We start from the raw sequence: 17697 nt of genomic DNA, 5'->3' as shown, positions 1-17697 counted from the left end.
TGCAAGAATTTAAAATGAATGGTTAAAAATACATACATCCCATAAGGAGAATTAAGAGAAAGATTAAAGGAAAGAATTCTCTCATTAGGACTATTATAAAACAAAAAGATGAGAGAGAGAGAGCATTTTTAAGCTTTAGATAGATGCTTTACCTTAACAGCACCAGTCCCAAAATTCTTATCAACGAGTATTGCATCACAAATAATAGGAAGTTTCCTTCCATTAAATGGATGAATGGCGAATTTTCCATGAAAACGCGTGTACCTTTCATCATCAGGATGTACAGCAATAGCAGTATCACCAAGCATTGTTTCCACTCTAGTAGTGGCCACAACTATCTCTTCCCCTCCTTCTATAGGATAAGCAAACGATGTTAAAACACCAAACTCCACTGGCTTTTCATATCCAGGAACCTTTAAGAGAGTCCTAACTTTGATGTCCTCATAGTCTACCTACAAAAACCAAGCAACATTCAGAAATGCAGGATATAGTCCTATTGCTAATACACTTAAAGGGATCATGGCTTACCTCAATATCAGATATTGCTGTTCGCAAGATGCAATCCCAATTCACTAATCGAAGATCCCTTCAAAGAAAATAAAAACAGAAGGATAAATATTTCCAAAGAGGTGTACTCATCAAACTTAAGGAAATTGCACACCAGATCAAACAAAATAAGAGCAATTAGCCTAACAAACTAAAGGATGAAACAAGTCCTTAATTTCATGAGAAGCAGTAAAGAAATCTAGAAGTCATTGTCCACTTGAAACAAGTACTGCTTTATAATTTTCCCCAATTCATTGATATAATAACCATGCAAAAGTAGTTTCCAATGATTAACTCAAAAATTAAGAAGAGTTCTTTGTTACTATAATATCACCACCCGCATTTTTTCCAACAAATTGCAAAAAGCCAACAAAGTAAATATAAAATGGTTCTTAAATTTAACCTGCAAACAAAAAATTACCAAATCAGCCATCAGAAATCAACTAGATTCAAGACAATGAAACTGGTAGGAGAACAAGGTACAAAAGCCACTATATTAGTTTAACCACCTAGCTGACTCCTCACCTATAAAGGTATGTTTAGATACAATCAAGGATGAAAATATGAATATCAAAAGATGGTTTGATTTTACAAAAATCTCGATAACGATTAAAAAATCACCAAATTTGACCTCGAAACAAAGAAATTTGGATAAAACTTTGAGTAATGATAAAAAAAATAAAATAAAAAATAAAAAAAAAATATTACAATGCACAAATTAAACTAGTTTTTTTTTTTTTTTTTGTGTAAAATGATAAAACAAGAGTCATTGGTCAATAATACAAAATGTAAATAAATTATGTTTAAAAACTAAAGTGCATAAATTATAGACTAATTGTTTACATTCAAATTACACATTAAGCCACAACTTACAAGAACCCAACAAAACATCTTACTCAAACATGTTACATGATCTCGCAAGATGGCATGCTGGTGGTGATCCCGGAAAATGCCCTAAGCACTAGGTGTGAGGAAGTAGGGGGGATGGAAGGGGGGATAAGTGCAATATAGGAGTCACTTCTCCAATGTTTGATGGGGGAATCCCACTATGCTGAGGGTTACTTCAGCAAGCTAGCATCCTTCAGCAGGTTTGTGGGGATGCTAGTTCACAGTTTTGAATAAGAGATTCTAGCATTTATGAGGAGGATGGAGCTTAGAAAAAAGGAGAGAATTACAGAACTTTATAGACAACATAATGTTCTTGCATAATTTATAGCCAAACAATTAAGGAATAGAGTTTCATTTCACAAGCAATAAAAAAAGCTATTGCAAAGCCTTAAGCCCAAGGAATAAATGGAAGTTAGCATCCAAACCTAGATTTGAGACTAAACTTCTAAATTTAGAGTGCTCTAATAATTATAACGCTTTATCAAGAAAAGAGAAGAGTAGGAAGAGCAATTGGGAGCTAGCAAAGGTTTATCAATGAAGCTATGGATTTTATAATGGAATGTTAAAAGAATCAATGATGGAAAAAAACAAAAAATTATTAAATCATTTATCAAATCAGCCATAGCACACCTTGTCTCTTTATAAGAAGCAATGGTCCAACAAATGTTCATGCAGATGATGAGGAGTTTGGGAGTAGGACGATTCTTAGAATGGGATGTTGTGGAAACTAGGGTACAAGTAGGTAGGATTTTGGTTGGAGTTAATAGAAATGGAGGTGGTGGTGTTTTCAATCTCCTATCAGTTCAACACCTCTAAGAATAGTTCACTTGAGTGTTCTCAAGGGTGTATGGGCCGGTACAAAGTGGGAACAAAGAGACCATCAACACGAAATTGCTTGCTATAAGAGGGCTTTGGAATGATTCCAAAGTGTTAGGAGGAGACTTCAATATTGTTAGATTTTTTTGGGAAAGCGGGGATTGTTAAAGAAGCTCATCACCAATGTGGCGATTCCCGAAGATCATTGAGGAGCTTCATTTGCTAGACCTTCCACTAGTTGGTGGTTCTTTTCTTGGTGTGGTGGGAGGGCAGTTTCTATTAGTAAGGCTCTTTCAAAAGAAGCTTTAATGCCACTTTTCTTGTGTTGGTCCCTTACCCTAAGAACGGGAAGTTGAGGATTTGAAAGATTCAAACCATAAGTTTGGTTTTGTGGAGGTTTCCAAAAAGGTGGTATGTGTAGGAAATCTAGGAGATATTTTCTGCTATTCAAGTATTATTGTTTCGTTTAAATAATAAATCTGATTATATCAGATTTTAGGAGTGAGTTAGTTGTTTTTTAAAATTATTGTTTAGAGTTTAAATTTAAATTTTGTCCTGTTTTTTAGGAGTCAAGTTGTTAACTGAGTTAGAATAAGTCTCCTAGTTCCTAGGCAGCAGAATTGTTAGCTATTCTCTAGCTATCTATTTAATTAGTTGTAATCTCCAGCCTTGTAATTAATTTGAATTTTAAAAAGTTCAGAAACCAGTTCGGTTTCAGTAGGAAAGTAGTTTCTGCTTATTAGCATCCCATTTCTGGAGGGTAGACAAATTTTGGATATGGTCCTTGAAGCAAAAGAGGCCATAGACTCAAAATTGAAGAGCAACACTAGTGGGATCATTTTATAAGCTGGATATCAAGAGGGTATATGTTCATGTCAAATGGGGCTTCTAGCTAGCAATCTACAAAAAAAAAAAAAAAAGGTTCTAGTCACAAGTGGATTGATGGATCAAGTGGTGCATCTTTATAGCTCGCTTTTCTATCTTGGTTAATGAAACCCCATTTGGTTATTTCCAAAGTTCCAAAGGCTTGAGACAAGGTGACCCTCTTTCTCCATATCTCATCACCATGGCTATAGAGGCACCTTTTTGTAGTCTAAAAGAGCTAAGGAAGGGGGCTTCATTGTAGGCCTTTCTATTACTAGAAGAGGTGGTAGGGTGATGGAGGCGCCATATATATTGTTTGTTGATAATGTTTTTATCATCTATGATGCTAGTTATAAGCACAAAGAACATTTGAGTTAGACATTCATGTGGTTTAAGGCAATTTGTGGTTTAAAAATCAATTTGGAGTAAAAGTAAATTGATCCCAGTCAGTTTCTAATGTGGCCGATCTAGTTAATGGTTTGGGTCATGGGGCGAAACATGGTGGAGAAAATATTTCAAAAACAGCTTGCTGTGTGGAAAAGACAATAACTATCAAAAAAAGAAAGGTAAAAAGCCCTTTTAGTTTCGAAAACATGTGGCTAAGGGTGGAAGGTTTTATAGATAAATTTAAAGAGTGGTGGCAGTCTTACAATTTTTGGGGAAAGTCGAGCTTTGTGCTTGCCAAGAAGTTACAGGCTTTGAAATGCAACTTGAAGAAATGGAACAAAGAGGTCCTTGGTAATGTGTCAGCTAGGAAGGATGTTGCCTTGGAGCAATTAAACCATTGGGACGGTTTAGAAAGGCTAAGACCTCTCTTAGAGGAAGACAGGAGAAGTCAGCGGACAGCAAGAGATGAATATAGTCACTCCACCATCCTTGAAGAAACTTCCTAGAGGTAGAAATCAAGGGCTCTACGGTTGAAGGAAGGAGACAATAATACAAAGTTCTTTCATCGCATGGCTAATGCAAGGAGAAGGGGAAATTTTATCAGTAGCCTTATGGTTAAAGGTGTACAACTGAATAAAGAGGGGAAGCTTAAAGAGGGTATTGGGTCCTACTTCAAATCCATGTTTGAAGAAACTCAAGCGAGAAGACTTGTTATGGTTTAAGGGTTGTTTAGAAATCTTGACTCCTTGGATAATGAGAGACCTTGGAGGGGTCGTTTTCAAAGGAGGAGGTAACTACAGCTCCCTCAAATTTTGGGGGTGACAAGGCGCCAAGGTCGGATGGTTTTTTGCTGGCTTTCTAGAAGTTCTGTTGGCAGGAAGTGATGCAAGTGTTTGAGGAACTCCATTCGCAGAACACTGTTTTTCGAAACCTTAACACAACCTTCTTAGCTCTCATCCTGAAGAAAGGTGGGGCAAGTGATGTGCAGGATTTTAGGCCTATTGGTCTTGTGGAGAGTCTTTATAAGATTATTGCAAAAGTCCTAGCTAATAGGCTAAAAAGGGTGATGGGAAAAGTGGTATCGAATAGCCAGAACGCTTTTATGGAGGGTAGGCAGATTTTGGACGCAGTTTTGGTAGCCAATGAGGCAATTGACTCGAGGAAAAGAAGCTCCAATGTGGGTTTAGTGTGCAAATTGAATATTGAAAAAGCTTATGATCACGTAAACTGAAATTTCCTCCTATTAGTTTTGGAAAAAATGGGATTTAGTCCCAAATGACGGAAGTGGATTTTTTTTCTGCATTTCAACTGTGAGAATGGAAGTCTAAGTCAATGGCACTCCAATAGATTTCTTCTCAACATATAGAGGTCCGAGGCAAGGGGACCCACTCTCACCTTATTTGTTTGTGCTGATTATGGAAGTGTTCAGCAGTTTAATTGCAAGAGCTGGAGAGAAAGGTTTCATTAGGGGTTTTAAGGTAATAGGGAGAGGTGGAGAAGGGGCTAATGTATCTCATTTGTTGTTTGCAAACGACACCCACCTTTTTTGCGAGGATAATGGTGATCAATTGAAATTTTGGAAATGGGTTGTTACTTGTTTTGAACTAGTGTTAGGCCTGAAAATAAACCTGCCAAAAAGTGAAATTATATCAGTGGGGAGCACGAAGGATGTGGATAGAGCAGTTGCATTATTTGGGTGTAGAGTAAGGAAGCTCCCTACTACTTATCTAGGTTTACCCCTTGGAGCCCCTCATAAATCGAGTAGAGTTTGGAACGTTGTAGATGAGAGATTCAAGAGAAAATTGGCTACTTGGAAAAAAAATATTAGTTAAAGGGAGGAAGACTTACCCTTATTAAGTGCACTCTTTCAAACCTTCCAATCTATTTATATCGCTTTTTATAATCCCAAAGAAAGTGAGAATCAAATTAGAGAGAATTCAAAGGGAGTGTTTGTGGGGAGATTTGGAGGAAAGAAGGAAAATCCATTTGGTAAGTTGGTCGGTTATTTGTAAAGATAAGAAGCATGGAGGGTTGGGTTTAAGGCACTTAGAGGGTTTCAATCAAGCTTTGCTAGAAAAATGGCTTTGGAGCTTTCCCCTAGAAAGGGAGAGTTTTTGGAGGAAAGTCATTATTGAAAAAATTGGAGAGGTGGAAAGGGGCTGGACCACTAGAGAAGTGAGGGAGTCTTATGGGATGAGTATTTGGAAAGACATTAGAAAATGATGGGAGGATTTCCTTCTTAGAACTAGTATCCGTATTGGAAATGGTATACACACGAGATTTTGGTGGAACATTTGGGTTGGGGATTCTAATTTGAAGGATCTTTTCTCTAAGCTGTTCAGAATTGCAGCTCATAAAACTGCTTCAGTGGCTGACCTATGGGGAGGCAAGGAGGTGAAGGCGGATGTTTTTTTTTTGATAAGTAAGCATAAATTGTATTAAAGGGCAAACCGCCAAGGTGAAGGCGGATGTTGGGAGGTGCACTTTAGACGATCCTTTCAAGTTTGGGAATTGGAGGAGGTGACTCGTTTTTTAGAACATATTTCTGCAATAAAGGTCCAAGAAGGGGAGGATTCCTTGGTTTGGAGGAACGATGGGAGGGGAAAGTTTAATGTCAAATCATATTATAGGTCTTTAAGGGCCAAGAATAGATTTTTATTTCCAGCCATAGAGATTTAGGGTTCATATGCCCCTCTTAGAACTCGTTTTTTTGCTTGGGAAGCAGTTTGGGGAAAAAATTTAACAGTAGATATGTTAATGAAGAGGGGCTAGTCCATGGTCAATAGGTGCAGCCTTTGTAAAGATAATGAGGAATTAGCGAACCGTGTTTTGATTCATTATGGTAAGACAAGGGAGCTATGCACTCCACTATTATCATCTTTTGGACTGGTGTGGGTATTCCCGACTTCAGTGAGAAATCTTCTTCTAGAATGGAAAGTTAAGGGACTAGGGAAGAAGAGGAAAGCAGTTTGGAGATTGACGCCTATTTATCTTTTTTGGTGTATTTGGGGAGAGCGAAACCAGTGTTATCAAAGGCAATCGCTTGGGCCGCCTAGGCCATCAGGCCAAGCAGGGTAGATAAAAGTCGTCTTTTGAAGACCTAGGCAAGGCGACTTCAAAGAGGCAACGCCTTGGGATAAGGGATAAGGCACAAGGCATAGAGGCGGTCGCCTTTGACCATGAATTAAAGATTAAACATACTTAGATTATAATTTCATTCAATCTAACATTGGATTAAACAAAGTATAAGATAAAATATTATATTATCAATCATAGAGATAATAAAACAGAGGGTTATCAATCTAGTCTTGATGGAAGTAATGACAATTTTAATTTCAACAATGACTATGATGATGATGACTAAAGCTTCTCTAGAATGTTCAATCTCTTATTTTGTTTTTTATTTTGCTTTTAGATGTTTGAAAAATTAGAATATACATTTAGATAGGATAAATATCTTTAAACAATATGATGTTTTTTATAATATGGGATATAATATTTAACACTTTCAATAATTATTACTATTTTGTTAATTTTATAAGACATATTAAGTGATGAAAAATTAATAGTGTTGATTGTTGAAGACAACACTTATATTGGTTGAATATTGAATAGGTAAATATATGTATATTTTCTATCGCCTTACTATAGTTAGGTTATCGTCTTGTTTTTCGCCTTTCGTCTTAGGCTAAAAGGAGTCTTATCGCCTTGATATCGTTTTTTGCTTTTGACAACACTGAGTAAAACCGAAGAACTTTCTAAGAGGAAGAGTTGTTAGATCAAAGTTTGGGGAACCTCTTTTTCCGTTCACTTCTAGAGTGGTCTCATCAGTTTTTTGATTTAGATTTTCCTTCTTTTCTGAATTTTTTGGGTGATTGGCATGGTGGCTAGCTTTTTTATTTCTCTCTAGTTTCTTTCTTTTTGCAACCTAGTTTTGGCTTTTTTTGTATACTGCCAGTATACGTAGGGTACGCCCCTTATTTTGGTGTCTTCTTATTTCAATTTGCCTTTGTCTATCAAAAAAATAAATAAATAAATAATTGCATTGAAAAAAAATAAAGGTTAACTCTAACTAAAAGTACTTTATCTAGCTTGCAATCTACTCCATGTCATTACTCATCATCCCTAGAAAGGTGAGCTTAAGTTTGGAGAAGATTCAAAGGGATTTCCTTTAAGGGAAGGTGCTATTGAGAATAAGCCGCATTTGATAAATTGGTCGACCATTTTCATGGACAAGAGGAATGAGGCAATCTTGATAGTAGAAGTCTCTCAATTTTCAACAACCCCCCCCCCCCCCCTCCTCGACAAATGGTGTTAGAGATTCACTATTTAGTATGAGGAAAAAGATAGGGGTTGGTGCTTAAGAGACAGAGGGAAGGGAATGGGGTAAATTGATGCAAAGTAATTAGAAGTGGTTGAAGGTCTTTAATAGTAGTAGAATAGGTTTCATGATGGCCAATGGGCAAAGGGTGGAATTTTGGAAGGATAGATGGTGTGGTGACTTATCTCTGGGAGAGTCTTTTCTTGCATTGTTTTCAATAGACACGGCCAATGGGATCAAGCTAAGGAGAGGGTCTTTTGAAACCCTTGTTTCTCATGGAAGATCCATAATTAGGAACTAGATAAGAATAGAGGTTTTTTTATAGAAGACTACAAGTGCAGATGAGGAGGAGAAAATAATTTGGTTGAATTCTAGGTGTAGCTAATCCATAGTTAAATTCCTTTACTCTTGTTTGTCTAACGGGAGAATGAAGTTTTTCCCTTCAAGCATTGTTTTGAATTGTTAGGTTTTGTTGAGGATCGAACTTTTTACTTGGGAAGCAATTTGTGAAAGGATCTTGATGTTGGATCAACTCAACAGGAATGGATGGAAGTTGTTGGATCAGCTCAATAAGAGTGGATGGAAGTTGTTGAACAAATGCTATATGTTTAAAGGAGAAAATATGATTGATTACATCATCCTTCATTCCTCAAAAGTAGTCATTCTATAGCAGCTCATTTATTCTTTGTTTGGATAGATTGGGTAATGTACTCTTCAATAAGAGGTGCCCTCTTAAGTTCAAATGGATCCTTTGTTAGGAAAAAGAGGAAGAAAGCTTTGAGATTTTTTCCTTTGTGCTTATTTGGGTCATATGGAAGAAAAGAAATGGGAAGGTGTTTGAAAATTCTGAAAGGGTGGATCAAGCAATCAAACAATTCTTTAAGTAAAATATTTTTTAAGTGGATTAAACTGTATATAGGAGATTTCTCAATGTCCGTGGTGAACTTCATTGACCAGTTGAGCTCTAAATAGGGATAAGGAGTTGGCTTTTGTCTCTCTTCTCTTCAACAGCCCTTCGGTGCCTGTTTTACACCATATAATACTCTTATGCACCCCTTTGTTAGGAGCTTTTAATATATTTGCTATTTGCCCATCAAAAAACAAAACCTTACCTTAATTATATAGTGAATTCTTAATTGGTAATTGATTAAACTCAACTAGGACAATCCAAATGTGAGAGGAGAGAGAGGAAGATGAAACGAACTCAAAGGAAAATGAGAAAGGGAGGTTAAAAGAGAGAAAAATGAGAAAGGGGGGTTAAATGAGAGGGCCCTTATTTATAGCCATTTAGAGTCCAACTATTGAAGGTCAAAAGTTCTTGTACAAAACAATAAGAGGAAGGTTCTAACAACCATGTTGATATTTTTTCACATATCGGTACCCCTAAATTAAAGATATTTTGGCAAAAATATTGCAATAATGTCAATTTTTTTCATTCTTAGGCAAATAAGCAACCGTGGCCTTCATTTTATGAACATTCAAAAAAGAACAATAAATATAAAAATAACACCTAGATTCATATTCCAACAGCTGTGAATAAACCAATTCAAACTTACAACTGCATAAATGACAATTAAGATGAAGAAAAACAAAACACTCTCCCATGCCAAACATACCTATAGATAAGACCCTCCTTGTAAAGCCTAACAAAAGCCTCTGTAACAGCCAATGACCTTTTCTCATCCATTGTAAAACACTGGAAGAAGATCGAAAAGGAAGCAAGGAAAAGGATGTGAAAGTAAAATTAGAAAATAAAACAAGAAAACAGGGGAAAAAAAAAAAGGGTAACAATTACACTTCCACTAAAACCAACCAAGGATGTAACCCAATCAAAGAGTCCTAATACTTTTGTCAAGAGAGAATTCAAATCAGATAATACCAATTTTGAATCCTTACCTCACGGGACCAATCAAGAGAAGCACCCATACGTCGTTGTTGTTTCAATATGGTCCCCCCATACTCATTCTTCCAATTCCAAACCTTTAAATGCAAAGAAATTGTATTCCAAGGATATACATAAAATATGTGTTAGAATTGAAGACAGCTACTTGAGGGCTGAAGTTAATGAAGTTAAAACCAGCTTTCAACAGCTCAAACTCACTTCAGATACAAAGTTCTCACGGCCAATATCATGTCTGGTTAATTTCCTTTCCCGCATTAACTTCTTCTCCACAACGACCTGCAGTTCCACATAATAACATGTTTTCAAAGAAAATAAATATCCTTTTAAATATTAAAGCTCACATATGCCTACATGGCATGGCACAAGGATAGAGAATTCATAGCAGAGGTATTGCTGCTTATACTTGAGAATGCATAGCAGAAGTGTTGCTGCTTATACTTGAGAATGCATAGCAGAAGTGTTGCTGCTTATACTTTGCTTATGTGTGATGCCACTGCATGACACATGGTATGAATTCAGGCCAATTAGTTATACATCTTTAAACCACCACCCACCCCTCCCCCACTCCCTTCAACCCTCCTGCATCAGATTCATCGATCTCAAAATTATGTGTTCAGCTCCAAATCAATGCGCTAGCACTATATCATCATTATAGCCAACTTGTAGGAGACAAAACTATAAATCAAGGAATATTTTGAGGTAGGACCTAAAAATTGCAGTACCATATCAGTTTTCTTTTTTTTTTTGGTATAATGAAATGACAAATTAAAGAATGTTGAATATAATGTATTTATAGTGTACAATCTTTCTTTTCTTTCTTAATATAGGTCACATATATGGTAGTTAGTTCAACCTAGCCTTTTATATATATTTCTCTATTGTAAGAAGTTAATCATATGAATGAGAATTAAAGTTTTCTCTCTCTCTCTTTCAACATGGTATTAAAGCCGAGGTCACGGGTTCGAACCCTAGGGGTGTCGCTGGGAGGGAGATTGTTAACAGATCGGAGGGTTGGCCGCGTCCATCAACTCCTCTTGTGTTCGCTGTGGGCGCTTGGGTGAATGCACTATAAGGTTAGGGTATGCGTCTTTCCTAACAGCAATTGCTTTTAGGAGAGTTGGTAGCGCCTGAGGTCCTACAAGTGGTATCACAGGTGAAGTGGATATGGCGACTAAAAATCCTATTTTTACATCCGTCATCTCTGGATCTCCTACTATCACATCGGAAAAATTGATTGGTAGTGAGAATTATCTCTCCTGGTCAGCGTCCGTGGAACTCTGGTTTATGGGACAAGGTTATGAGGATCATCTTGTTACACCTAAGGATGTTATACCTGATGTTGACAAAGTGCAATGGAAGAAAATCGATGCACAATTATGCAACGTATTATGGCAATCTGTTGATCCCAAAATTTTACATCATCTTCGTGCCTACAAAACCCGGTTTTGTTGCTCAGGGGGAGTCTGGTTTAGTGTACAAGTTACGCCGCTCTCTATATGGCTTGAAACAGTCTCCTCGGGCATGGTTTGGGCGTTTTAGTTCAATTTTCAAGAGTTTGGAATGCTTCGGAGTGAAGCAGATCATTCAGTTTTCTATCATCATAACTCTTCGAGCCAGTGCATCTATTTGGTAGTTTATGTGGATGACATTGTCATTACAGGCAGTGATCAAAAGGGTATCCAAAGACTAAAGCAACACCTTTTCAACCACTTTCAAACCAAAGACTTGGGCAAACTCAAGTACTTTCTGGGACTTGAAATAGCTCAATCCAGTTCAGGTGTGGTTATGTCACAAAGGAAGTATTCCTTAGACATCTTGGAAGAAACAGTTATGTTAGAATGTAAACCTGTTGACACTCCTATGGATCCAAATGTCAAACTTGTACCAAGACAAGGGGAGCCTCTAAGAGATCCTGGGAGATATCGACAACTTATAGGCAAACTGAACTACCTCACCATCACTCGGCCAGACATCTCTTTTCCTGAGAGTGTGGTTAATCAATTTCTACAGTCACCATGTGACAACCATTGGGATGTTGTGATTCGCATTCTTCGATATATAAAAGGAACACCAGGTCAAGGTATGTTGTATGAAAACAGGGGTCATACCCAAATTGTTGGTTACACAGATGCAGACTGGGCTGCTTCACCCTTAGATAAGCGCTCCACCTCAGGGTATTGTGTTTTTATTAGAGGTAACTTAATATTCTAGAAGTAAGAAACAAGATGTAGTGGCCAGATCAAGCGCCGAAGCTGAGTATCGAGCTATGGCTTTGGCAACATGTGAACTCATATGGTTGAGGCAACTCCTTCAGGAATTGAGATTTGGAAAAGATGAACAGATAAAGATAATCTGTGACAATCAAGCCGCATTACATATTGCATCTAATCCAGTCTTTCATGAAAGGACCAAGCATATTGAAGTTGACCGTCACTTCATTAGAGAGAAGATCGCATCAGGGTGTGTTGCTACAAGTTTTGTTAATTCAAATGATCAACTAGCAAACATTTTCACTAAATCTCTCACAGGTCCTAGAATTAAATACATTTGTAACAAGCTTGGTGCATATGACATATATGCTCCAGCTTGAGGGGGAGTGTTGAATATAATGTATTTATAGTGTACAATCTTTCTTTCCTTTCTTAATATAGGTCAAATATATGGTAGTTAGTTCAGCCTAGCCTTATATATATATTTCTCTATTATAAAAACACCAAATATTTCCACAAAATGGCCAATACTAAGGCAAGAAGAAACTTCATGTCCAAGATAAAAAGTGAATGGTGTGAATCTCTCTTCCTTGGAAGATATAAAAGAAGGTGTATGTAGGGCCTACCAGGCCTTACTCTCAGATTCAGGGGATTGGAGGCCTAGTATCAATGGCCTTAACTTCAAGGAGCTGGGAGAAGGTTTGGCCAACAGCCTAGAAGTTATGTTTTCAGAGGAAGAAATTTTTGCAGCCCTAAGCAGCTTCTGTGGTGACAAAGCCCCAGGACCGGATGGTTTCACAATGGCTTTCTGGTTGTTTTGTTGGGACGTTGTTAAACCAGAGATTTTGGGCCTCTTTAGAGAGTTCTACCTCCATGGGACTTTCCAAAGAAGCTTAAATTCCACGTTCCTCTTGCTCATCCCTAAGAAGGAGGGGGCCGAAGACCTAAGAGATTTCAGACCAATCAGCCTAGTAGGGAGTGTCTACAAATTGCTTGCCAAAGTCCTTGCCAATAGACTAAAATCAGTGATGGGGGAGGTGATTTCAGATTCACAGCATGCTTTCGTTCATGGGAGACAGATTTTGGACGCTGTTCTCATCGCTAATGAAGCCCTTGATTCTAGATTGAAAGGCAACAATCCGGGCCTCCTTCTCAAGATGGACATTGAGAAGGCTTTTGACCATGTCAAGTGGGACTTTCTCATGGATGTGATGACTAAGATGGGATTTGGGCATAGATGGAAAAAGTGGATGAATTGGTGCTACTCTACGGCTACCTTCTCAATCCTCATCAATGGAAGTCCCACGGGTTTCTTTCGTAGCTCTAGGGGATTGAGACAAGGAGACCCCCTATCCCCCTATCTATTCCTTTTTGCCATGGAAGCCCTTAGCCAATTGCTGTATTGTGCAAGAAATGGGGGCTTTATCTCTGGTTTCAGAGTGGGAGGAAGAGGAAGAGAGGGGTTGCTTGTGTCCCATCTCTTGTTTGCCGATGACACCTTAATCTTCTGTGACGCCGAAGCAGATCAGTTGCAATATCTTAGTTGGACATTCATGTGGTTTGAGGCGATTTCAGGATTAAAAGTCAATCTGAGCAAAACGGAGGCCATCCCAGTGGGGGAAGGCATCCCTATGGAGACTCTTGCGTCGGTCTTGGGATGTAAGATAGGGAGTTTACCTACCTCCTACTTGGGTCTTCCCCTTGGAGCCCCTTACAAATCTACTAGGGTGTGGGATGCAGTGGAAGAAAGATTCAGGAAAAGGTTGTCTCTCTGGAAAAGGCAATACCTCTCCAAAGGTGGCCGCCTCACCTTGCTAAAAAGCACTCTCTCTAGTCTCCCAACCTATTTCCTTTCCCTCTTTGTGATCCCCAAGAAAGTGTGCGCAAGGCTTGAAAAGATCCAAAGGGATTTCTTATGGGGCGGTGGTGCCTTAGAGAATAAACCCCACTTGGTGAGTTGGAAGGCTATTTGTGCTACTAAAAAGAAAGGAGGCCTGGGCATTCGCAGTCTATCTACTTTTAATAAGGCCCTCCTTGGGAAGTGGTTGTGGAGATTAGCTAATGAGAATGAGTCCCTTTGGAAGCAAATTATCTCTAGTAAGTATGACCTCCAAGAGGGGGGTTGGTGCTCCAAAGGGGTGAGAGACCGCTATGGGGTGGGAGTTTGGAAGGCTATCAGAAATGGTTGGGAGAACTTTCGTTCTCATTCCCGCTTCACCATAGGGGATGGCACTAGAGTGAAATTTTGGAAGGACTTGTGGCGCGGAAATCAAGCTTTGGAAGAAGCTTTCCCCATCTTGTTTAATCTTTCCGTCAACAAAGAAGGCTGGGTAGCTGAGGCTTGGGAGGAAGATGAAGTTGGGGGAAGCTGGGGACTTCGTTTTAACAGGCACCTTAATGATTGGGAGGTGGGAGAAGTAGAAAGCTTATTATGTAAGCTTCATCCTTTGACCATTAGAAGAGGTGTAGAGGACTTACTCCGGTGGAAAGAGAACAAGAATGGGACCTTTTCTGTCAAGTCTTTTTACAGTTCACTTTCAAGGGACACCAAGCCCCCCTTCCCGGCTAGAACTATTTGGACGCCTTGGGTTCCAATTAGGGCTAGCTTCTTTGGGTGGGAGGCGGCTTGGAACAGGCTTCTCACCACTGACCGCCTGAAGAGATTTGGTTGGAGCATTCCCAACAGATGCTTTCTGTGTAAACAAGAGGAGGAAACCACAGATCACCTTCTTCTATTCTGTGAAAAAGCTAGAATGTTATGGCTTTTGATCTTCTCCCTTTTTGGGGTGCAATGGGTGATGCACTCCTCTGTGAAAAGAAACCTCCTGGGTTGGCATGGTTCTTTTGTGGGCAAGAAAAGGGAGAAAGCTTGGAGAGCTGCCCCCCTCTACCTAATGTGGACCATTTGGAAAGAAAGGAATAGAAGGGCTTTCGACGATATTGAGAGGAACGATCAAGATATTAAATCCATTTTTTTGTACACTTTTGTGAATTGGGTTAGGGTATACATAGAGGAACATACATTGTCTTTGATAGATTTCGTTGACTGGCTAGCCACCAAGTAAGGGTCAGGCTTGTTCGTCCCTTTGTTTTTTGCTGATTTGTACTTGGTATACTACGTGTATACCCTTTCTCTAGCCTTTTGGCTCTTAATGAATTTTCTTTACCTATCAAAAAAAAAAGAAGTTAATCGTATGAATGAGAATTAAGGTTTTCTCTCTCTCTCTCTTTCAACAAAGAAGATAAAAAGGAAAAAATAAATAAAAGAAAAGAAGCAATCATAGCTAGGTTCCAAGGTAGTCCTAGGATTTCCTTAGCTATCACACCCTCAAATGAAACATATAGATGCTGAAAACTTTTATTAAAATTTTGATTCTCTATTCTCTACTTTAAAACACTACATGGGTATATATATATAAATGCTTACGACTCTTTTTCCTAATAGGACAATTTTCCTAATTTTTTGTCTTTTTTAACAAGAATAGGAAAAAGTATAGGAAAAAAAATATAAAACTTTCAAAATATAATAAAAAGATTCAAAAACTATAAGTGTGATAAAAAATAAACTAATAACTAAAATAGAAACGTAAAAAAAAGACTCAATTTAACAAACTATTGTATGTCCTAAGAGGAACTTAAATCATTATTCTTGTCCCAAATTAAGGCTTACACACTGGAACCAGCATTTTTCCTTCACTCACACACTCTCCTTGATAAATGGGATGCAAAGTCCTTCCCCTTGGGTCTTGCTCATAACCACAGATATAAAGATAAAAGTTCAAAAGAAAATTAGATAGTGATAGTACTCCAAAAAGGGATATGCTTTTAGTTGGGCTTCTTACTTGGCCAATCATTTGATTGTATAGGTTAGCAGAGCATGAAGCCAAGCATTTGGCTCCTTAGTAGGAGATCATTTATCTTTATGATCTGTAATGAGCAACCCTAATCATTTCAAGCTGTTCCATTAGATTTGCTTTTATATACTGGCAATCTATTATCCTTCTTTTATATACTGACCCTTTTGGTGCTTGTTTATTAATACTATTGCCATTTACTTATCAAAAAAAAAAAAAAAAAAATTTAAAGAGCAGATTGTATACTTCTATGAAGGATTTCTCATCCTTCTTTCTACATACTATTTAGTGCAATGAAATGGCTGTTTCTAATAACAAACAAATAAATATATGTATGCATATATACACACACACACATATCATAATGACAATGGTAAGGCTCTTCCAAGAATAACCTGAGTTGCTATCCCAGCATGGTCCATTCCAGGAACCCATAAGGCATTGTATCCCGACATTCTCCGCCAACGGATAATTGTATCCTGCATGAAATTAAGATCACAGCTAATCAACATGCATAGCAAGAGCTATAAATAAATTACACTAGAGGACTAAATGATTAACTAGGAGACCTGTATGGCAGAGGTAAGGGCGTGACCTATATGCAGGGCCCCAGTTACATTTGGAGGTGGCAGAACCTGCAGTTATATAGAAAATGACAGTTAAGCAAGGGCTAAATCAGATGTAGGATTGACAGTTTTGACTAATAACACCATTCAACAAAGTTTAGGGCATTGCAACAGGTTCACATGGTGTTCTAATACAAAAGTTGATAATGTTTGATCACACATAGTTGCCAAAACAAAATACAGAGAAAGGTAGTACAGTAAGATCCTGCAACACTTCCATTTGGCAGTGTTTTTTGAAAACACTTTTAGCCTAAAAAGTGTTTTTGAAGAAAAATCGGGTGTTTAGCAAAATTTAAGGAACACTTTTAAAATTTAGAAAAATCACTTATAGTGTTTCCTGGAGAAACATTTGATAGGTTATTCTCCTAAAAATACTTCAAGGGAAAACAATTCCATTAAAAACACTATAAAACACACTCTTAGTTTAAACAAGGCCTAAGAGAAAGATACAAACATAGTTGAATGCTTTCAAAAGACAGTTTACTAATTCAAGTTCCACAAAAAGCACAAGAAAGTCATCAATTTCCAGGAAATATGCAAACACCAAATTACCAAATCATCACCTTAAGAGACTGAATTAAGAGATTTCTCAAGTGTTCACTTTAAAAAGCACCAATATGGGAAATCATTTGATTGCAGTTCCAAGCTAAGTCTTATCTTAGAAGGCAATAAAGCCACACAGAAAAGAAGCCAATGTCAAAAACTGCCATTCATGTACAGTTAAGATCCAATGGTAAAAAGAATCAGAATGTGTTAAAGGTGCAAACTTAATCAGCCAACCAAAAACACCAAATACCACCAAATATAATTTCTGACACCACGAGGAAAGGCAAGCATAGAGGTATTAATTTTATTTCATCATGGCTCATAGATTAATAAATTATTGTCCATGAGGTAGCATGAGACATGACTCTTGACGCACATAGCCTGACAAAAATTGCGCCAATTACTCGTATAACATATTAGCCCTACAATACATGACTAATCATTCAGCACCACATATTACAGAACATTTCCTGAGGCTACTATAGTAATGACACATGTCTCCTAATATCTCAATGACTATGACTATTGCGTACCATTTTTCCCCCAAGAGAGGAGATAAGACTGGCCTAGATGCCCTCCCCAATGGTGGAAGCCCAAACATCTCAGTTGTCAATGAGATGAAAAGGCATGCCTGGTGTAGATATTGAAAGATTACAATCACTTCACTCCTCCAGGATTAAAAGACTTGACTGTGTAACACAACCTCCTATTCAATTGAAGTAGAAAGATAACTAAG

General features: G+C 37.9%; 1 protein-coding gene across 2 annotated transcripts in view; it reads right to left on the bottom strand.

Moving 5' to 3' along the window:
• Positions 1-17697, bottom strand: part of LOC117933023 (valine--tRNA ligase, mitochondrial 1) — a 35272-nt gene that overhangs the window by 13379 nt on the left and 4196 nt on the right. For both annotated transcript variants that reach the window (XM_034854369.1, XM_034854370.1), the window contains exons 6-12: positions 16359-16424; positions 16185-16268; positions 9924-10001; positions 9719-9802; positions 9439-9518; positions 529-586; positions 153-452 (exon numbers count right to left, since the gene is read on the bottom strand). In XM_034854369.1, coding sequence (XP_034710260.1) covers positions 153-452; positions 529-586; positions 9439-9518; positions 9719-9802; positions 9924-10001; positions 16185-16268; positions 16359-16424 — 750 coding nt within the window. The remainder of the gene's footprint in view (positions 1-152; positions 453-528; positions 587-9438; positions 9519-9718; positions 9803-9923; positions 10002-16184; positions 16269-16358; positions 16425-17697) is intronic.

This window comes from Vitis riparia, chromosome 16 (genome assembly GCF_004353265.1).
Source record: "Vitis riparia cultivar Riparia Gloire de Montpellier isolate 1030 chromosome 16, EGFV_Vit.rip_1.0, whole genome shotgun sequence".
NCBI lineage: Eukaryota > Viridiplantae > Streptophyta > Magnoliopsida > Vitales > Vitaceae > Vitis > Vitis riparia.
Note: the sequence above shows the minus strand (reverse complement) of the source record. Positions and strands in the feature narration are given on the sequence as shown.